General features: G+C 42.9%; 1 protein-coding gene across 11 annotated transcripts in view; it reads right to left on the reverse strand.

Annotated features, from left to right (window-relative positions):
* SASH1 (SAM and SH3 domain containing 1) overlaps window positions 1–23,148 on the reverse strand; it is a 244,748-nt gene that overhangs the window by 45,221 nt on the left and 176,379 nt on the right. For 8 of the 11 annotated variants that reach the window (XM_044386408.3, XM_048226135.2, XM_048226134.2 and 5 more), the window contains one exon: window positions 18,967–19,068. In XM_044386408.3, coding sequence (XP_044242343.3) covers window positions 18,967–19,068 — 102 coding nt within the window. Of the gene's footprint in view, window positions 1,077–5,178; window positions 5,710–18,966; window positions 19,069–23,148 lie in introns of those variants that run through there. The other 3 variants (XM_026505007.4, XM_026505008.4, XM_026505009.4) reach the window with 3 other exon arrangements.

The raw sequence follows: 23,148 nt of genomic DNA on the forward strand, positions 1-23,148 counted from the left end.
CGGCTTCGGCATCGAGCAGGCGTGAGGGGCGATGCTGAGCTCCGCTGGCACCCCCACCCCCTCCCCACGCTGACAACGGCTTCCCTCTGCGTCCGTCACCTCTGTAATCTCCAAGTGAGCTTGAGGCACTCCTCAAACATGTTCCTTTGGAGTTACATGATCAGACAGGCTCCACCAGCACAGATTAGTATTCGAAGGAGGAAAAAGTGAAGACACTGGATTCAATTAGCTGCTTTCTGCTTGCTGCCTGATTCCCCAGTTCCTTGCTAACTGCATAACTTATAAGAAAGGCATAAGTCATCGGCTCTAAGCAAATCTCCTATTCACCACCAGGAAAAAAGGGAGTGTTGTACGTGGCAAACAATCCCTGTTTTCACTGACGAAGGCTCCCTGACCTCCCGCTGGCCCCCAGTTCCTTAATTACTGTCTATGGAATTCCAGAGAGAGAAAAAAAGAACGCGGGAATCTGAGCAAATCCGGGACAAGGACTAACCCTTGCAAGTGACTGAACTTAAAAAAGATCTCTTTCGCAGATATTCTTCCAAACACCCCCTGAAGGGAGTAGTCTCGATTGAAAATAGACACCTTCCAATGGCTATTTGTGACATTACTGAATTAAAACTTGTGATTTTGGTTTTCTCCTGGAGTTGTCACTTTCTGTCTCTCCCCACTTTTTTTTTTCTATTTTAACTACTCAAGTAAACGTAGATATTTCCTGTCCAGTGATGCTTCTAAAACTGTCTTACCAAATTGTTTCAGTGGTCACCTCAGAGCAGCTGAGTTCTCTTGTATTCTAGAAATGTGTGCACAGGGACTGTGTCACAAGATGACCATTTCATTGTCTCAGGGGTGTCTGCGGAGCCATAGGCACACGCTCTTACTGCAACAGAATGTCATCTAAACAGGACAGGACTGAAAACCCGTATGCGGTCTCCACGGCACGGGCTGCAAGTCCGGTCTGGATTTCAGGAGTAACTCATTCAGTCGGGTAAGTCACGTATTCCCACTGGGAGGTCTGGGCTGCCCAGTCCTAGGTGCCTCTCTCCCTGTGTGGGCATTTATTTATTATAATGCAAGGTCACCTCTCTTGGTAGGACACCACACAACACACACACACACACACACACACACACACTTTCTTACCATGCAGAGGTCCCAGGCTGTGTCACAGAGCACCAGAGCCCCATCCCCTTTTCCTGGGCCCCTTTGGCATCTCTCACTCTTCAGCAAGAACTGCATGAATTCCCCTCTCCCCCTATTTTCCTTCTTCCCTGGAAGGGTCTCCTCCTACCCCTATTAATGGACTTTCCTATTATTTCTCTCCACAGGGTCTGCTACACCTTCCCTATACAGCCTAGTTCTGCCAACCCGCTCCCCTACACCTTCTCTGGTTGCACGAACACTCCCTTCCCCACTGCCTGCTTAGGGCCCACGTGTACCCCAATTGGTGGCAGGTGCTTTCCTGACATTAATCTTCCAACACCCCTAAGTACTGACTGCTCGTACTCCGCAGGCACCGTGCTGGGCATTTACACATGTGCCCTAATTTCACAGACAGTCAATGGCAGGCACAGAATGTGAAACTTCACGGTTTTGCCCCCAACCCCCAACCTGCACAGGAGCTTTCTCCACCACGACTGCCAACCGCAGGGCCTGCAACGTGATGCTTAGAGTTCCTTAAAACGGTCAGTACAAGGCCTTGGTTGAATTTCCTGGTGACTTGGTGCAAGCCGAGAAAACGTATTATGCCCCGGGAGTGGGCTAAAGGGAAGAGGAAAGCCAAAAGCCTCTGGAGTTGGAACAACCTGGCTTTCAATTGCCAAGTCCTCCAGCAAATCATTTCACTTCTATGGGTCTTAGTATCCCTCCACGGGAATGTCATCTAATAACATTAATCTTAGAGCGTTGTTTTAAAAATTGTGTCTGTACCATCAGCAAGTGGAGCTCAGGAAGTGCTCACTGCAGCTGTAGCCTACTACTGATTGGAATTCAAACAAGACCCATTCTCATTCTTAGAAACTGCTGTTCCAGGTGCCGTGTACACGGCAAAGGCAAAGAAAAGACATGAGAGCTACTGATAGGGCCAACATCTGTTTATGTATTTACTTTTTGAAGATTTTATTTGACAGAGCGAGAGAGGGAGAGAGGGTCCAAGTAGGGGGAGCAGCAGAGGAAGTGGGAGAAGCAGACTCCCCGCTGAGCAGGGAGCCCCACTCGGGGCTCGATCCCAGGACCCTGAGATCATGACCTGAGCCAAAGGCAGATGATTACCCGACTGAGACACCCAGGCGCCCCGAACAGGTTGTTTCGATGCAGAGAAGATTCTAAGCAGAATTAGGAGCCAGAACTCAGGAATCTGGCAGAGGTGGGCTCAGGGCCCCTTTATGCCACTTGTGAACAGGATGTGTCTTAATTTCTCTCATTTATAAAACAGGCAGTGATAAGCCTCCCAGAATTCTTAAGAAGGTAAAAAGAGACCTTGAATGTGAGACCTAAGGCCTGGTGGGCAACGGCGTCAGTGAGATGCACAGGAAGCCAGGCCCTGACGGCCCCAGGTTCTGTGAGGAGCTCGGTGGAAAGACACATCCCTGCCTATCCTCCGAGAGGCCTACTCCTCCTGTCCACCCCGTTAGCTGTCACTGCCACAGCTCTCAGAGGATGATTCCGGACTTTATGAAGGTACTTAGGGTTGGCTACCACACGGGCTTCCGACACAGCTCATCGTTTTGAAGACAGGAAGATCCACAGGGACAGGAACCATGTCTGGTCCCCCCCACCCCTTGTACTCATGGCGCCCCACATGGGTCCCACCACACGGGTCCCACCACATGGGCCCTCGGTAAACGTGCGTGTCATCCATGTGCCCTGAAGACGTTTAGACTCTCCAACCCCATCGTTTCCAGCCCCATCAGTGGTGTCTGAGTAAGCTGTAGGTGGGCCAGGCCGCCCTGGGAAGCGTCTTGGTGGAGGACAGGTGGAAACTGGGGAACACACGTCATGAAAGAAGGGCATCGCTGGTTTGTTCACTGTGTAGACTTGACCTTACTTAGCACACAGGAAGTGTGCAAATTTGCAGAGGACAGATTTGAGCATCTGACGGCCACTCTAAGGAATTGTTCGTTTGGTCCTCAGAGCAAAGTCCGAAGGCCTTATTGTGGAGCGTAGGACTCTGCGTGGTCAGAGTCCTGATTTCCAGTTTGTGTGTGTGTCTCTATGCAGATACTGTGGGGAAAGGCCTCTCACAGCATCTGGTTCTCATCCTTTGACTTCCTCAGAGCACCTCAAATACTCTCCTCTCTCACGTGCCTGCACACCTTTGCACTGGTGGATTCCTGTTTTGGGATTCTTTCTGAGTCCCACCCCATGGACTCTTCCAGCTCCTACCCACCCTTCAGTATTCAGTCCATGCGTCACCTCCCCTGGAAAGCCCTCCCGGCCTTCCTCCTCATCTTCTTTAGGCTGCGTGGATGCCCAGCACACACAATCATAGAACTTGGCCCAGAATATGGTAATCCCTGTATTACTCAGTCCTTCACTAAACTTCATGAAGACAATGGGCACTGTGCTATTCGTTTCCATGACTGTATTTCAGTAATGTTTACTTCTGATTACATGTGATATATTTTTAATTAGAAAATATGGAAAATGCAGATACAGAAGAAAGAGACAAAGAAATCATCCATACCCTCCCACACTCAGATAGAAAAATTAGTTATATTTTGGGGCACCTGGGTGGCTCAGTCTGTTAAGCATCTGCCTTCCGCTCAGGTCATGATCCCAGGGTCTGGGGATCGAGTTCCTCATTGGGCTTCCTGCTCAGCGGGGAGCCTGCTTCTCCCTCTGCCTGCCGCTCCCCCTGCTTATGCTCTGACAAACAAATAAATAAAAATCTTTTGAAAAATAGTCATATGTTGGCTTACATCCCCCCACTTTTCCCTCCCTCCCTCTCTCTCTCTCTCTCTCTCTCTCTCTCTCTCACACACACACACACACACACACACACACACACACACACACGATAGACACCCTTAGGTTTCTATGTCTGTTTTGTGTTGTGTTTTACGAAAAAGGATGACTCTGAGATTGTCAGCTGCTCTCCCTCCCACATTCACTGTCACTATCTGCGTCCCCAGAGCCTCTCTCACATGAACACACAGTACGAGCAGAAACAAAGTGCCTGCCGAGAGCCATGACCCTCTTTGAGCTGCACCACCGCCTCTAAGAGAAACCTTGGAACTCTCAATGGATAATGTTCAAACTGTTTTAAAATCTCTTTTTCTATTAATATGTTTTGAACATTTCTCGTGTCAACAAATATCCATCAAATAAAACACAATTATATTCATGATTCATTAGTATTCACAGAAGTAAGCCATGATTTTCTTAAAGCCCTGAATCACTGGACATCAGCATGTTTCCAATTTTTCAACATCATAAACAATTTCTGATAAACAGTTTGTCATAAAATTTCTAACACATCTAACACATTCTTCTTTTTAGAATAAAACGACTAGATTATAGAACTTACGGGTAAAAAAATGGGCATAGCTTTAAGTTCTTTGATATATATTAACACTTTGCTCAGGAGAAACACTGTACACGATATTATTTTTAACACTCACAAGTAGTATAAAAAGAGTCTCTAGGGGCGCTTGGGTGGCTCAGTCAGTTAAGCATCCACTTGATTTCGGCTCAGGTCGTGATCTCAGGGTCTTGAGATCAAACCCCACGTCCGGCTCCTCACTCAGCAGGGAGTCTGCTTGAGAATCTCTCCCTCTCCCTCCAGCCCCTCCCCCAACTCACGCGTGCGCTCTAAATACATACATACATACATACCATCTTTAAAAAGAAAGAGTGCCTACTTCCTCACACCATTGTCAACACCGAGCATTACAATATTCTTTTACACTGAGACAATTAAAAAGGACCTGTGCTGTGATAAACAGATATTTCCTGGTCGAAATTAATGGACGGATGCACTGATTCAACATGCAAGGAAGAGCAAGGAACTGACATAGGAGGGAGCCGACTCTACCTGGGCCTGCAAAGGCTATAATCGAGAAGTCTGGGGGCAGAGAGAGCCAAAGAGGGGTTCAGAGATACGATTCGCATAAGTAGCTGTGATAAAGGCATAAGAGGAACAAAGAGGCACAGGCGTTCAGAAGTGGGAGGACTCACCTTTGGCTGGGGAAACTGAGGCATACTTCACTGAGGGGAGGGGCACCTGCCGTGAGTGTGGGGGCATTTCTGGGTTCCTCCCGGATGCTAGCAGGCCACTGTTTAGATGGCCCTGAGGCTCACTTCTTTCTCCCCCTGACCTTAGATGCCTGCCTTTTTGGACAGGCAAAGAGAGCTTGAGCTCGGCGGCTCCTGCCGCCCTGCTGAACAGCATGTGACACGAATCAACAGCAGCCTTCCGGCCCTCCTCTTTTCCAAGCTTGATTTCATAATCTCTCCAACATGCCTGCTCATCCTCGGCTGGTCCAAGAAGTGATGCATTCGAGGTCACTCCCTACCTTGGGGGCAGTGCACTGGCTCCGGCCAGGGGACGTTCAAGATCAGCACTGATGACTGTCACCAGTGACCCTCCAGCCAGGGGCCTTCTGGGCCCAGCCATCAGCTTAATGTGTTTTGTGTTTACAAAAAAAATTGGTCTCACTCTCTAAAGAAGTCAGAATTACATTGTGAAGTGTTTATGAGTTGTCACAGTAACCATAGACAATGTGAAACACATTGTGGGTGTTTTTTTTTTTTTTTTTTTAATTTCACAAAGGAATCAGGGAAGGACTCATCTGTTTAGTAAGAAATATTTTGCTCATTAGCTGGTGACATCATCGCCTTCTGAAATTAGGAGATTTTTTGTCAGCATATGGACAAAAAGAGGAGATTCCGTTCTTCTCCCAGAGGTGCAGTATAACACTGAAATAATCTCTCTGGAAGTTTCAAAATTAACTAGTTGTCGCCAGATTTGAAGAAAGAAGAGGAAGAGGAGAATATAATTATATGATACTTTTACTGTAAAAAGTATGTGAGAATTTGAGGTAATATTACTGCCCCCCAGGGGCAAAGGCTTGTCAGCACTTAATTCATTTAAGAAACTGTTTAAAAAACTAACTATAAAAACCAAAGGAACAGCAAAGGGCTGCTACATTCCACAATAAATTCTATTCTTTTTCTTAAACTCCTAAACTTTGCATTTTTAAAAAAATCACTCCCAAATAAAGTTGCTAACTTCCCCATAGAAGGAGGGATAAAACAGGACTCCAGGAGTCCTACAGCCGAGTTTGGGGAGACTGGGATGATGCGTAAGCCCAATTCTTCAAGTTGCCACGGAGCAGAGAAAATGCCTTCCCTTCTCCTCAAAGGGGTTGACGGGGATGAGAAAGATAAGTGGAGGAAAGAGAACTGAATTCTCCCTTTACGCTGTAAATGGCTGGAAGATTCTTCTGCCTGAGATTATGTCACCCTGCCCCATAGGTCAGAGAACCCCACCGTTCACATAAATTAGCTGAGTTAAGGTAACAAAGACATGATGGGAAGTAGTCAAGAGCTGTCCAGGTCGCTCTGTTAAGAGTGGGCTAGTGTTACCCAAAGCAAATCCATGGTGCCAAGCACACTGAAGACTAAAGCAAAACACCAAACCCACTCATTCTCGAGCGCATTCAGTTCTCACATAGCCTGTGCCATGGAAAAAGGATGATTCAGAACAGAACTGCCAAGTAGGGCAATTACATATGCGTTTGAGGCTCTAGTTTCTGGAGCTGATAGTTTTCATCCCAAAAGCGGTAAGCCTCCTAAGGGATTGGGTGGTGTTTGCAAAGTCACATTACTTTTATGGCATCTGAGACTGACTGATTCATGGATCAGGCACGATGACTTTTGGACGGCGCTACCAGACAACCTTGTCCAGGCATATGACAATGAAAAAATATAGAAAACTGATAGAATCTACATGGCCATGGAGGGAAGGTACAGACACCAAGTTCTCTCCTCCAACCAAAACTTAGGCCACAGAGCAGCACAATCGTCTCTTGAAGCTGGAGGCAAATGGGCCAATTTCACCTCCTAGGGCCACGGTCTATCACCTTAACAAATATGTCTGTATAACAAATAATAAGCAAACTTATTTTGATTGAATTGCTTCAATAAGCAAATTTACTTCCAAACTGAAGAACTCTAGGCTGAATCCTTAGAAAAGAATCATTCAGAGCCAGAAATGTTGTTTGTCATCCTCTCCTTGGCTATCAAGTCATGATGATTGCTGAAAACCAGACCACAGAACATCCTTCCCACAACTAACAAAATAAGCAACAGCCTCCAAAAAACAAAATTACTAAAAACTAGCAAAAATATTCCATCAAGGGCACCCAAACAAGGAAATGCATATAATCTAATATATTAAGCTTTGAAACGTCACTGTCGGGGAACCTGGGTGGCTCAGTTGGTTAAGCGAGTGCCTTTGGCTTAGGTCATGATCCCAGAGTCCAGGGTCCTGGGATCGAGTCCTGCATCAGGCTCCTTGCTCAGCAGGGAGCCTGCTTCTCCCTCTGCCTGCTGCCCGCTCCCCCGCTTGTGCTAATAAATAAATAAAATCTTAAAAATAAAACTTCATGGTCAAGGGAGGAAACAAATTTCTGAAGACCAAAGGAAAAGGCCTCACTACTCTAAAAGCCACATTGGTAGGAATCTTGAGAATTATTCCGTGGAATTTCAAATCTCAAAGGAAATAAACTGTGTGGCCTTCCTTTTTTCTAATTTTTTGATCTCAGACCAATGGAAATTGCTTCAGGAGAATAATGAGTGAAAGGATGGAAAGTTAGTAGTAAGGCTGATACTGAGTGAAATAAAGCCTCTTAGAAATTCACCAGAATTGGGAGGGGGAAAAAAAAAAAGAAGAAGAAGAAGAAAGAAGAAAGAAGAAGAAGAAAAAGAAATTCACCAGAATTGGGGAAATGACTTAAACGCACACTGGCTATGGCCTACCCATTCCCCCACACCAAGTGGCATGAACCTTGGTGCAGCAGATTTAACACAATCCTGGGAGAGAGAAGGCAGAGACCAGGTATCCTAGCAAAGACCACATTCCCCCTCAGGGGGGTATCCCCATTTCTCCGGCCATTACATCAGGCTATAGCAACATCAAACACGAACGGGCCACAAAACAAAGCCCTCAACTGTAGCTTGTAAGAAGGGAAACAATTTCTTGTCAGAGAGCGTGACGAACAGGTCAAAAGTGATCCTCATTATATCAGCATGAGCAGAAAATCTGACCTGAGCTACCCAGGCGTGATCAAGGTGAAAGGAAATGTATGACAATATTCAGGCAAACTTACGGCAAGGGGGAAAAAAAGAAAGAGAGAGAAAGCATGGAAGAACACAAAGATCCTATCTTTTGATCCCATCTCTCTATCAGATTAAAATACAACTTAAGGAGCAGGAAGAAATTCCTAACACTAGCTTCACTCTATAAAATAATCTAGTAAGAACACGAATTCAATTAAATGAGACTTCAAAGACAAGATGAAAATCATTAATGATATTAATTTAAAAATTGCAGTCATAAGAAAAGAGAGGACCAAAACAATCTATTGCAGAACCACTTGTAAGCAAGAATGAACAAAGAACCAGGATCTGTACCCTAGAAGTCAAAATACTGATATAGAGAAAAGCTGTATAATATATTAAAATCCATTTCCTCCCATGGTCCACGTTTTAAGATTTACCCAGCTCTTCACCTAAGCTCAAGCCTTGCTGCTATCTCTACCTGACACATGTTTCTCTTCCTTCTCCTGGTGAGCTCTTACTCGGCCTCAGGCCACCTTCTCTGGGAAGGCTTCCCACACTCTCCTCACTGGGGCTTAATGGACTTTGTGTGTATACTTAACACACTAGGTAGAAATATTCCAATTAAATCCTCAACCATGCTATCCACTTGTCTGTTTCTTCCTGTCAAACACAAATCCCTATGTATAGGGACTGGCACGTAGTAGGGACTCAGTAACGTTTGCACAACAAATGGGTAAAAGAATGCCCATGACAGCATTCTTTCACTTTCACGCTGGGTCAAAAGTGCAGGGCAAGAAATCCTTTTAGGAACTAATTATGCAATGCTATTAGCATTATACCAGTAATAGTACAATCAGTAAGGGATGACAGAGGGTGTGGTATGGTACAAAGACTGAAAGGAACAAGGAACAAGGAGAAGAGAATAAAGGGGTATTTCTACAGACAGTATTCTGTCAGTAGAATTTGAATTAGAATTTGGTTGTATTAAAATATTGCTTTCCAAATGAGTGTCATTGTCTGATGACTGACTATAGTGCTAAGAGTTTTGTTTTGTTTTTAAGATTTATTCATTTTAGAGAGAGTGCAAGCAGGGGGAGGGGCAGAGGGAGAGCGAGAGGGAGAATCCTCAAGCAGACTCCCCAGTGAGCGGGGGGCCTGACCTGGGCCTCCATCCCAGGATCCCGAGATCATGACCTCAGCGAAAAATCAAGAGCTAGACACTTAACCGACTGAGCCACCCAGGCACCCTAAGGGCTTTGATAAAATAGGTAACTGGTGACTTAAGATTCAAATGGACTCGAACGAAGTGATGGGCAGCCTATGACCTGCATCAGTTGGCTTAGGCTAGAGGTGGCCCTCAGTCCAGATCCTACTCTTGAACCACAGTAAGGGCTGGGTTCTTTCTAACCCATCCATTATATAAGATCTGGCACCAGGGCAAAAGAGTCAAGGAGGAATTAACATGTGATAAATCTCATTTAGTAAGTGATGGAAATCCTCTCTTACCCCAAACTCCCCGAGGTTACTTCCAAAAGCAAAACAAAAACTGGTGTTGCAGATCTAGACGCCAATCCTTCACCCAGATTACATTACAAATACCTTCACTTCGATACAATCAGCTAGCAGGGAAATGTGGTACGTCCCGGTTGGGACTCACGTACTGGGCTGGACACATAAACCTGCCATTTTTATAACCCAAAAGCTAGTAACTCCAGTTTCACCTGACTCAACCTAATAAAAGAAACAACAAACCAGAATGTACCCAAAAGCTACCTTAAATTTTTTAGGTGTTAAAAATAGGTTCCCTCGGCTTATGTAGTATCTGGGTATCTTGTCGTTATTTATTTTTGTTCATGTGGCCCTTGCTATGCTCAGGATGGTCTGGAGGCAGCAGCCTCGACTCTCTGTAACTGTACAGACTGGTGGAGATAGAGATGCATCTGGTTAGTCTGCCAGGTACGAAGAGCCACGTCCCCAGTGACTTCTGGGCCGGCCACAAGAGCGCTCTCCACCACGACAGGCCCAGAAGCCCACACCCACACACTCAGTGAGTCCACCTCACAGCACGGCACGGCCCTAGATAATTTCAGTACAATTAAGTGCTTATTCTTCCCAAACAGTAATCCCAAAGTACAACATGATCACTGAAATCATACTGGACCCACCCCTAAACCCACTTACAGAATAACACCTTCTGAAACAAAAGATAAACTGATTATGCGTTTGGTAAAAGCATAACTAAGTAAACATACGCTAGCTGCAGTAAGCTTGTTCTGACAACTCTAGCCGATCTGCGTACCACATCAGCATTTGCTAGCATGTTCGTGACATGTCCAAAAAATAGCACTTTCATGGGAACTCAAGTATTTTAAGAGTTAACGGTTAACGGTAAGGTAAACACAAAGTAACAGAAACTGGCTTTCACCGGGTATTTACTTTGTGCCATTTAATTCTTGCAACACCTGTATGGGGTAGATACACTTGTCCCTGCTTTCCAGATGAGAAAACAGAGGCACGAACTGATGAGGCAACTTTCCCACAGATGCAGAGCTAACAGGTGCTAGAGCTGGACCTGAATCTGAAGTCTGCCTCCAACTTAACCGGCTCCCTCCCCCAAGCTGGCAAGGGCCAGCACCTGGCTTTCCGAGGGCAGAGCCTCCTTCCGGGCTGTTTAGAAACCATGATCTTAAGGCACTCCCAGAAAATGTGCGCCGCAAACTCTGGCCTCCGTCCCAGGGAGAAGGCTGGGGATGAGAGGGGAGTGTGGGATTCATGACACAGCGTCATCTAAACAATGGTTCTTGGTCAGCTTACATGCAGTCAGAACAAAATTCATCTTTCTCAAGAGACTTCGCTATGCGTGTTGTTCCGATGGACTGATTTTGCCTCCTGGACTCACCATAAGCTGCAGGTCTAAGGAATCATGACTCTGGCCCTTCTGAAGGGAATTTTAATATGCCCCTGTTTTACTAGCATTTTAGTTTGAAAATCACTTTCATTGAAATTAAGAGTAGTATTTCTTCCTGTACCTTCCCACCCAGCCAAATAAAAAAGAAATCTATAGAAAGTATCTATAAAAGTCTGAATAATTATCTGAAGGCTTCAAGTGTGAATGAGAAGACCAGAAAAGTTATTTTTAACATAGTTACATTTAGAAAGATTTAGAAAAGTGCTCATTCTGGCACCGTGTCACATAGCCTGGCAGGAAGAATTGCCGCTATCTGTCCCAGGGACGCAGGGTATCAATGCCCTCTGGGAAATCACTGCTGGCCGGGTTTCTCTTGCTCCTGGGCCTCTTACAAGTCAAATGAGTAAGGCGCCTCTGTTTAGGAAATAAAGAGCTGAAGCACACATCCAGCCACCCTTCATTCAAGCCCAGCTAACAGAACCAGTAAAGCTTCAACGAGCAGAACCATCTTCCAGCCACAAGTCAAAAGTTACTTTGCCAATTAGAATTCTATGAAGCTGAAACCCATATATTAAGAGTTATGAAAAAAAAAAAAAAAACCTCCTCTAGGAAAAGAGACAAAGAAAAAATGTAAACACCATTAAAAGCAAACTATAGGGGCACCTGGGTGGCTCAGCTGATTGGGTGTCTGACTCTTGATTTCGGCTCAGGTCAGGATACCGAGCCCTGCCACAGGAGCCGGCTTACTCTTCCCCTCCCTCTGCCCTTCCCCCTACTTCCTCTCTGCCCCCCTCAAAAAAAGCGCAGTTTATCCAGAAATATAAGTTATTTTTATGCTTGGAATCTACCCTCTCTTCAATTTCCTTGTTAAAAACCAATATAGAAGAGAAACAGTATAAGGGAAGCCAACCATTTTCACAGAAAACCTTTACTGTACCCATAAGACACAGAATTCCTTTACTGTACTGTACCCCATTCTGTGTTAAGTGACTGAACTGTGAGCCTCTTCTTTGGCCATAACAGAAATCAAGCCACTCACAACAAGAACCATTACAAAAGTTAACTTTGGGGGCACCTGCGTGGCTCAGTCGGTTAAGCATTTGCCTTCAGCTCAGGTCATGATCTCAGAGTCCTGGGATGGAGCCCCACATCGGGCTCCTTGCTCAGTGGGGGGGGGTCTGCTTCTCCCTCTCCCTTTACCCCCTCCCCTGGCTTGTGCTCTCTCTCAAATAAGTAAATAAAATCTCAGGAAAAAAAAAAGTAACTTTGTGGAACGCTCTCCTGGCTTTCTGTACATTATCTTTTAGGAAGTTCTAGTTTGGACTAAGGCTGTGGCAACCTCTCCTTTCAAAATATCCGACCTGGAGCCTCTGGCTTGAGGGCGACGGCCGCACGTAAGGCAGGTGAAGTGACCCGGAAGAGCTAAGTAAAACCTGTCTGGCAGTGAGGGACAAGTTTACAGTTTATAATTTCAGGAAGCCCCAAAAACAGTCTTGCCGCATACGAACCAAAACACCTCCTCACAAGGGGATATTTTAGTTGAGACCTTGAAAGTCCTCAATCAAGGAAACACTTAAAATACTATTTTGTCAGAAGTGAGAGAAGTGATCGCTTGACGTTGTGTCTCTGTTGCCCAAACTCCGGGACACAGGTTGACCCACGGCACTCTCTTGTGCCTCAAACCAGGTTAGTGGCAAAATACATTCCGAGCTGGCTGGAAGGAAAGGCTACGAAGAGACACACAGGTGGATGAAAGGTGTTACCACACCACAGCTGTACCGCCACAGCCCTCCTCGCACCAATACTTCCCAACTAAATCTCCCCAAATGGAGAAGATCAGTCATAAAATGATGGCTTGTGTTACAGAAGAACTCGCTTCGCGGAACATTTTACCAGAGCTGCTTCGCCCTAGTGAGGAGCTCCAGAGACAGAAACTAACTCCAGTTGTTTCTGGAACACATTTTTGTACCAAGTGAAACAAACAAACGGGACCAAAATGAATGTCTGCAATGGACTCTAAGGGCTCCGGTGTGTTATTAGCCTTGCTGTTGCTTTAATTTCTCTTGCACGTCATATATTTTTAAAAATAACTTAAATCGTGTCATAATTAAACAATTTACAATTTGATATTTTTTGAAAGATGTTTCACTGCAAGCCTTCTCATTAATATTTAAGAACCAAATACAGATCACCAACTTTCACCTACCAATTTTGTAGAAACATAAAAATTATGATCTACTTTGTAGATCTTGGATACCAGTCTTTTATCTGTAGTGTCATTTGCAAATATATTCTCCCATTCCGTGGGCTGCCTCTGAGAAACAAACTGAGGGCTTCAGAGGGGAGGGGGGTGGGGGAATGGGATAGGCTGGTGATGGGTAGTAAGGAGGGCACGTATTGCATGGTGCACTGGGTGTTATACGCAACTAATCAATCATTGAACGTTACATCAAAAACCAGGGATATACTGTATGGTCACTAACATAATATAATAAAAAAATTATTATTAAAAAAATTATGATCTACTAAAAACTTACTCCTTGAGTAAAAATCTATCAACCCCAGGAGGATGGAGAGCATAATTTCATTAAACATTTTCTTAACCAGAAGGTAAACTGAACCTCAAGGCACAAAGTTGAAAGCTTAAAATGAGAACTCTTACAACCTCCCCCTGTAGGAGGCAAAGGAAAACAAAATTTATCAAAATAAAATGAAAAATAGTAAAACAAATGTTCAGATATTTAATAAGGAGTCAAGTTAGGTACTCAAACCAGAAACTCTTTTTAAAAACTCTAACACTCACAACAGAAGTTTGTTATTAAGGAGAAACAGCAGAGAACACATTCTTCTCTGGCAAAGAGAAAGCTATTTTTCACTTCCCCTAGTAACTATCTTTAGTACTTTACATTCTTGGAAACCAGGAATGTGAATATGGATTTACTGTGAAGCAACACGCAATTATCTAATGTCAGTTATGGGGGTGGGGGAGTCTATGAAATCAATGCAAATGAAATCCTAAAGCACGGCAGGCATCAATATAGGCATTGAGTCTCGTGACAAAGGGCTTGTGATCCCTGAAACTTCCATGGCCTGGACATTCCCGACTACGGCCAGTGGGCTATTTACATCTCAGTGTAGAAAAGAATCAATAGGAAACTGAAAAGCCCTGGCGCTCGCACAAAAGATAATCAAAGCGCCCGACCCACAGCGGCTCGAGTAGGACACAGCGGGAATTATCTGAAATTAATTACTCCGCTATCAGGCGAATGTAGCGTAATTGGGAAGGAATATTTTGGCTGGAGTTTCTTGCTGAGCCTCCATAAAAACACAGGACAGGCTAAAGTAGGGTAAGAGGGGCGAGCGTCACGTACGTGAAGACTGCAATCAAGTTCAAGCAAACTTCGGTGCCAACGGTGGTCAGCTGCAGGAACGTGCAGCGTGACTGGAGATGGGTGTGGGCTGTTTGCACACAGCCAGCTAGCAAAATATGCAGGGTAAATAATATCGCCTCAGAAAACTCCACCGCTGAAGGGCCTGTCTTCACCTACGTCTCTCAGCAGAAAGTCACTCTGGAGCTTCTGGAAGATTGTGCTGGAAATGGAGGGTACATATGGTATTCCTGGCCCTTCATCCAACTGGAACAGGCTGAATTTACTTTTTCGTCATCTATGAAGAAACGGTTCGCTAAGAAGCTAATACTGTGAGTGTGTACATGACATCTCAAGTCTGTGTGAGCACATTTGGGGGTGATTTTAACCTCTGCGCTGCTGGGTAAACTCCATCGGGACAGGGCCTGTCTCTTACTCCTTTACCTTTCTAACCTATCTATAGCATTAAGCTTGGTATACAGCAAGCGCTTGCTAGATGTCTCCTCAAAGAACAAACAAATGCTCAAGGGAATGAATGTCCAACTTCTAAGAAGTATGCACTTTCTTCTGACAATTTATACCACGGTGATGGTTCTGATTTACTGTCTTAAGGGGTAATAACGAAAAACCAATACCTAATAATGCTTTCTGAGTAGCTCGTTCAAAACCACTATCGCACTCAATTTAGAGTAACTTTTTCTAAATGCGATGGGCCTCTCTCCCTGCTGTCTGAGAGTGTGAGGTTTTATTACAGTCCTGTTTTTCTGACTGGATAGTCTTATAACCTCCCCCTTGACTCAGATGCTATTAATCAGGACAGTATACAGTGAGTCTGATACTAAAGGACCCACTATGGACAACTGAGTCTTTGTGTTCTCCCCAAGTTGGGTTTGAATCACATCAGTCCTGAGTTACTGTATTTATTCTTCATGATTCTTTAGGTTCATGATTTACATTTATATTATGCTGTCTTTAGGACAAGGGGATAAGAGACCCAAAAAGGCACACTGAAATCCACGAACACGGTTCTTTTGATTACCTCATAGTCCCAGCGCACAATGCCGGCTAAAATATGATACATTTAACATTATAAAGTGTAACGTCTCAGTCTCTCACACAAAAGCAAACCAAGCAGGGCTTTCACATTAACAATCCCCTGGGGCTTTTTCTTTCTTTTCTCTCTTTCTCTCTTTCCTTCCTTCCTTCTTTCCTTCCTTCCTTCCTTCCTTCCTTCCTTCCTTCCTTCCTTTCTTTTTCTTCCACTGAAATGGACATCTGGTGCTTGACTCAGGAAATCAGGGACAAGAAGGTTGTGGAAGGCTTATATTTACTTCTGATAAGCCATCATCTGTTGCTTAGATGCAAATAAGGTGTAAAAACAGAGGCTGTGGTTGTAGGACATAAAACATGCTCTTCGAACAGCCAGGAAAGATGAACATTTAAATACAACTCTGCCCACTAAATATTTCTCGAACATGTCATATGAACTGGACACTGAGTTACACACTCACTGGAGACAAAAAGATAACACAGCATGCCTTTCTTGTTCAAGGAGCTCACGATTCCCAAGGAGGCTAAAATGTATACAATGAATTCCGATATTCCAGGAATAATGGTCAGGTTTTGTATACAAAGCTAGTTTAACAAAGCACAGAATAGGAAGCAATAAAATATACTTAAGGAGGCTAAAGGAAATTTCAGAGGAGATGGCAGTTGGACTTTATCTTGAGGGACACATAGAATTTTACCTGAAAAAAATCTGGAGGAAGATATTTTAGAGGAAATTGCATGAATTAAAGTATGTGAAAATACAAGTTGTGTTCAGTAACACAGGCAGGGTCCAGTGTGGATGGAACGGAGGCTCTTAGGGGCGGGGATGGCAGAGGAGAGGGGAGATACTGATTAAAGCCAGACTGCAAAGTGTCCTGAGTGTGCCCAAATGTTTGGAATTTATCTCACAGATCTGGAAAGCCATCAGGCTTTTTGAAGAGAGGGGACTGCAAGAAAAGAGGTATGTTCTGGAGAGATGACTACCTGTACAGAGCATGGACAAGAGAAGACAAGAAGCTGAAGACAGGAAGACATGGAGGTAGAGCTGCTTGCAGATTTTAAGGAAGAAAGAACCTAACAAACAAAACAGCTACATAATAAATGAAAAAGGACAATTCTCTCCATTCTCACTCCATGAAGTCGGACGATGGCATCACAACGTATCTGCTTGAAACTTGCAACTCTAATTCCCACGATCCCTGTGGAACTCCTAGGAAGCGCTGTTTGGTCACATTAAAATAGCATGAATAATAAAAGTCATCCAAATTGGAAAAGAAGTAAAACTGCCTCTGTTCACAGATGACACGATCTCCTATGGAGAAAACCCTGAAGAATCTACCACACAAAAACTGTAGAGATAAGAAACGAATTCAACAAAGTTGCAGGACACGAAATCAACATGTGAAAATCAGTTCCATTTTTATACTCTAGCAATGAACAATGTGAAAAAAGAAAATAAGAAAACAATTTCATTTATAATAGCATCAAAAAAAAATACTTGGAAATAAACTTAACCAAGGAGGTAAGCCATATACACTGAAAATTACAAAACATTGCTGAGAGAAATTAAAGAAGACATAAAGAAGTGTAAAGATACCCTATGTATATAGATTGGAAGACCTTCATATTATTAAGATGACAATACTACCCAAATCAACTATAGACCCACCACTGCAATACCTATCAAAATTTCACGGCATCATTTGCAGAAATAGAAAAACCTATCTTAAAATTCACCTGAAATCTCATGGATCTGAATGGCTAACACAATCTGAAAAAGAACCATCAAGTTAGAGGGCTCACATGTCTTGATTTCAAAACTTACTACAAAGCTACATTAATCAAAAGAGTATAATACCTACACAGGACAGACATATAACCCAATGGAATAAAATAAGAGAGCCCAGAAATAAAACCTAGCATACATGGTCAACTAATTTTGGAAAAGGATGCCAAGACCAGCCAATGAGGAAAGAACAGTCTTTTCAGCAAACGGTTCTGGGAAAACAGGGTATCTATCTGCAAAAGAATGAAGCTGGACCTATACATTATATCATATATAAACATAAACTTAGAATGGGTCAAAGACCTAAACTTAAGAGCTGAAACTATAAAACTCTTAAAAGAAAACAGGAGAAAATCTTCATGATACTGGATTTGGCAGTGATTTCTTGAATATGACACCAAAAGCACACGGAACAAAAGCAAATGTAAATTGGACTTCAAACTTAAAAAACTTTTATGCATCAAAAGACATTATCAAGAAAGTGAAAACGGAACCCTAAAATGAAAGAAACTATTTATAAATCATGTATCTGATAAGGGATTAATAGCCAGAATATACAAAGAACTCCTACAACTCAACAACCAACAATAAAATAACCCAATTCAAGAATGAGCAAAGAATATGAATAGACATTTCTTTAAGGAATATATGTATATATATATATTCATATATATATTCTTATTAGTCATTACAGAAATGCAAATCAAAATCACTATGAGACACAATTTTACACCCATTAGGATGGCTATTAACAAAAGAGGGGGAAATTACAAGTGTTGGTGAGAAGTAAAAAAAAAAAAAAATGGAACCTTCTTCACACGTTGCTGTCAGAAATGTACAATGATGCAGCCATACTGGAAAACTTTATAGTGGCTCCTTTAAAAAGTAAATATATAATTAACAAGTGATCTAGAAATTCTACTCCTAGATACATACTGCAAAGAACTGAAAGCAAGGACTCAAACAGATATTCATATCCAATGTTCATAGCAGCATTGTTCACAACAGCCAAAAGGTAGAAACAGCCAAGTGTCAATCAACAGATAAATGGATAAACAAAATGTGGTCTATCCATACAGTAGACTACTACTCATCCTTAATAAAGGAACGAAGTTCTGGCATAAGCTGCAATGTGGATGAACCTTGAATATTATGATACAGGAAATAAACCAGACGCAGAAGGACAAATATTGTACGATTCCATGTACATAAAGGACTCAGAATAGGCAAATTTCATGCAGTTAGAAAGTAGAATGGTAGTTTCCCGAACTTAGGGAAGGTGAGTTACTACTGCTTAATGGTTATGGAATACTGAGAAAGTTCTGGAAGTGGATTTTGGTGATGATGGCACAGCGATGTGAATGTGCTAAATGCCACTGAACCGCTTGTATGATTAAATTTTAAGGTACACATAATTTACCACAATTAAAAAATATCACAGAATGAACAGCACTATTTTGACTGCAGATAGGTCCATCAAGTAAAGAAAACTGAAGTCCAAAGGCAGAAGTTGGCTAAAATCTACTTTGTAGTAGAAGGGTCAAGATGCTCAGAGACAGGAAACTTACGTTGCAGTTTGACGAGCCGTCGAATGTTGGGTAAGAACCGTCTGGCCAGTCGGCAGGGTCCAAGGCCGCTGACTGCCGGTGCTGGGCCTCATACTCCTTGAGCTATAACAAGAGAAAATGAAAAGATTGAAGTGGAAATCATGGCCAGGGCTGTCTAACAGGCAGCACAGAGAATGCTCTGGGCACCTTCTTGATGCCAGCCAAAGACAAGGTTCCCCAAACTGAGAGGAAGACGCACACCCTGCCCTGTGATTTTTCACCTACAGCAAACTGACAGACACAACAGATTGTTTGTACTCTGTGTTCTAAAGAGAACCTTGATTTTCTCTCCAAGATCCTCCAGCCTCAATACTCATCTTTCTCAGTTCACTTGTAAGTTCAAAAACAGAAATTGTCTGTAGTTTGGCCTCTGAATTACCTCTCTTTGTTGAAGACACAACGTGATGGGCTACAGACATTTTGGTGAAACAGATGTGGAAGCCTGAAACTGATTTTCTAAAATCCCTTGCTTTTCTTCTTCTAGATGGCTTCAAATCCATGTCATCACCTAAACAATCATTGTGGGCTTCATCGGGGACCCTTGTGGAGGAGAGGAAAATAAGCTATCTAGAGTATGTTCAGAGACATCTACATGGATTTAGAGATTCAGTTTCTACTTCTGAAACAGACAAGTGAAACATGAGAGGAAAGAAAGGCAAATTTAAGCGAACAGAAAGATCTTTTAGAATGGCAAACATGAGACGTTCTAGGCATATTTTCATAAAGCGTGTAGAAATTTAACTCTGCAACATAATAGTTCAGTTGCCACTGTATTAAAATTCTATTAGAAAGCAGCTTTTAGATAGGAATTTCAGATATTGATTAAATCATGTTCCATAAATCAAGACACCAAAAAACAGAAATGATCTGTCCTAACAGCCCAGGAGAAGGTGTCAGGACTGTCCTCAACCACTGGAGCTACGTGGACGTGGCAAAGCCTCCATGCTGACAACACCGCTCTAGGGAAAACCAACTTTGCAAAGTATCACTTCTATCATGAAACTCTTTTCTGCTCATACTCGTGACAGGAGACAGATGCAGGGAGGCAGACAGTACTGATTAATGGGTAAGAGCTTGGCTGCAGAACCGAATATCAACTGGGAACCCTTGGGCAAATTACTTAACTCCTCTGTGCCTCAGTTCCTCTACCTGGAAAATGGGGGTGCCAATAAACTATCTCACAGAACTATTACCAGAATTATGTAAGATAATGCAACAAAACTCTTAGCACCCCATACCAATGCAACAGACTCACTACGAGCACAGTATTGTCACCAGCCTTGTGGTTTCTGATAAAAGAGAGCTCAAAGTTCACATCAACTCCAGGTGTTTGAACTTCTGCTATTTGCTAGTATCGCTTTAATCTTTCTAGCACATGAGGGGCATTAATATTGCTCTAATCTTTTTTTTTTTTTTAAAGATTTTTATTTATTTATTTGACAGAGATAGAGACAGCCAGAGAGAGAGGGAACACAAGCAGGGTGAGTGGGAGAGGAAGAAGCAGGCTCATAGTGGAAGAGCCTGATGTGGGGCTTGATCCCACAACGCCGGGATCACGCCCTGAGCCGAAGGCAGACGCTTAACCGCTGTGCCACCCAGGCGCCCCTAATATTGCTCTAATCTTTATGGTATATTTAAGTTATGTATTAGAATGTTCTTTCCTTCCAAATGTACTGGTTTCTGAAATGCTACATTCTCTCTGCATGACTGAATAGCTGCCAACTGAAAGACAGGGTTATCATTTGTCAAGTCCCCGCCGTACCTTTATATTCTACCTTAGGCCCAACTTCGAGAAGCCACTAAATGGGTTTCATCTTTAATGAAAATAAAACAAAGCAAATTCCTAACTAGTCAATCATAACAGATTTGGTATTTCTCTTCTTCTTCTGTCTCTGTCCTTCATCGACTCTGGGGTCTAAGAGTAGCTTGGCTTCCTCAGAGAGGGAGAGATTCAAATTCGCGCTCTACCCCAATTTACCTTGTGGTCTAATTGTCTAATTTAAAAATGCTATGTTTTCACATTATAAAACAGGATTGCTAAAAAGAATTTTAAGTGCATTTTATGGGGGAAAAAATGCAACCTGGTTATTTATTTTTATAACTACATTTTTATATTCTACTTTGTTCCCAAAGAAGTTTTGACTTAAATATAATTTCATGGAGGAAAGACAATTGATGATTTCATTTGAGAACTTAGATCTTTGGAAGCAAAGGTACAGCTTTAAAACAATGCATAAGTTTTAAAGGGTGCGTGTGCGTGTCTGTGTGTTTGTATGTGTGTGCGTGTGTGTGCGCGTCCGTTTGTGTGTCTCAGGAGGAAATACTCCTTCCACATTCTATTTTCTTCAGTCTCATAGTTTTCTCATACTTGAAGTCTAGGACATGCATGATTCCTAGAGGGATGGCCATCTTTAGTGGGTTAATGCTTATTCTATTTTAAAAACTTTTGAGGAGATCTTAAAATGTTCCCATTTCTATAAGAAAAGAACTTTTGTATTATATCTAATCTAAATCCCCTCCAGCTGCAAGTTAAACTCATTTCCTTTTATTTTGTCCTCAGTAGAGATTAAAACAAAATAAAACAAAACACTCTTCAGTACATCCTGAAGACATGTTGTTTAATAATCCTTCACGTCCTTGAAGACAGTGATTAAGTTCTTTTCTGCTTCTTCTCTGAGATAAATCCTTTCCAATTTTCACCCATGGGACCTATTTAAAAAAACTACAATCATTTCGTTGTTCTCCTGTGGACTCTCTCCATGAGCCTCTCTAGTTGACCAAACCTCTGTGACTGACGCACAGTAGCTGCTGCAAGGAAAATCATAATATATACACCTACAGGTTGCCGGCCCCTAATCATGTGCTCTGGTATACCAGATGCCCAGACTCCGTTCACAAAACTGTTCACCAAGTCCTTAGTTACTGTGCATTGGGCTCACGTCTACACCCTGCTCTGGGGGAACTTTCCATGGTTGACAGGACTTGTTTCAGAGATGCCTAGAGGGCTGCCTCCTCCTCCCCAACCAGCTTTAAGTCTCTTTTTCTCTGGCAGGACAACTTTACAATGCAATTCACCTTCCACAGCTCCCCACTCCCTATGGAATCAGCTTAAAGCTATTTCTCCTGAAACTGCATCTCTCTCCAGCTTTTTCCTCTGGCTTTCTGCTCCTTTCCCTTACTTAGCAGCAGTCAAGTCAGTGACAAACAAGTACTTAAAAAAAAAAAACCCAATGACTTTATTTTGGACTTTCACATAGGTATGACCTGATGGAACCAGACACATATTTATCAGATGGATAAATATGTAATATTTAGTAATCAGATCAAGTTAACATGAGTAGTCCTTTGTATTCATAAGTATATTTTAGGAAACATGATTATCAAATCGTGGTCACAGATCTCCCTCAATTTCCTAGAGATACTGTTCCCACTTAAAATGTCAAAGGACATATTTTTCTACAACACAGCTCCACCACTGCTGAGCACCATCATACCAGGACAACAGTGTTCTCTTTTAGCCAAAGCATTAAAACTGAGTTTATTCCCTACCCACCCATCCTCACTCACAGCACAAAAATCACCCAGATAAATGAATACCCTGTGGCTTCCAGGTATCACATAGGCTTCTTTTTCTTTCTTTCTTTCTTTTTTTTTTTAAAGATTTATTTATTTATTTGTCATAGAACAAATGAGCACGCAAGGGCATGCACATGAGCGGGGCGGGGCAGGGCAGGGCGGGGCGGGCGACAGGCAGAGGGAGAAGCAGGCTCCCTACCAAGGAAGGAGCCCAGTGCGGGACTCGATCCCAGATCATGACCTGAGCTGAAGACAGACGCTCAACCGACTGAGCCACCCAAGCGTCCCCAGGTATCTCACAGGCTTCTAAACCTTGCAGAACTAGCCCAAGATCTAAGTACCCTGAAATTATTTGCCAAGAGCTATGTACACTCTTAAAATTAACACCTGAAAATTGTGTTACACAGAATACGCCAATTACCTAGATCCTTCTAAACAATTTTTTTTACTAGTAAGTTTGACTTCCTTAAAGTACACGTAGTAAGTATCCATCATAAAACTATTAGAAAATGTTTGAAATGCCATTAGATTTGATGAAACTATTCAGTTAATAAAATATAAAAATTG

The sequence above is a fragment of the Ursus arctos genome, unplaced genomic scaffold (assembly GCF_023065955.2).
Source record: "Ursus arctos isolate Adak ecotype North America unplaced genomic scaffold, UrsArc2.0 scaffold_13, whole genome shotgun sequence".
In the NCBI taxonomy this organism is placed as follows: domain Eukaryota; kingdom Metazoa; phylum Chordata; class Mammalia; order Carnivora; family Ursidae; genus Ursus; species Ursus arctos.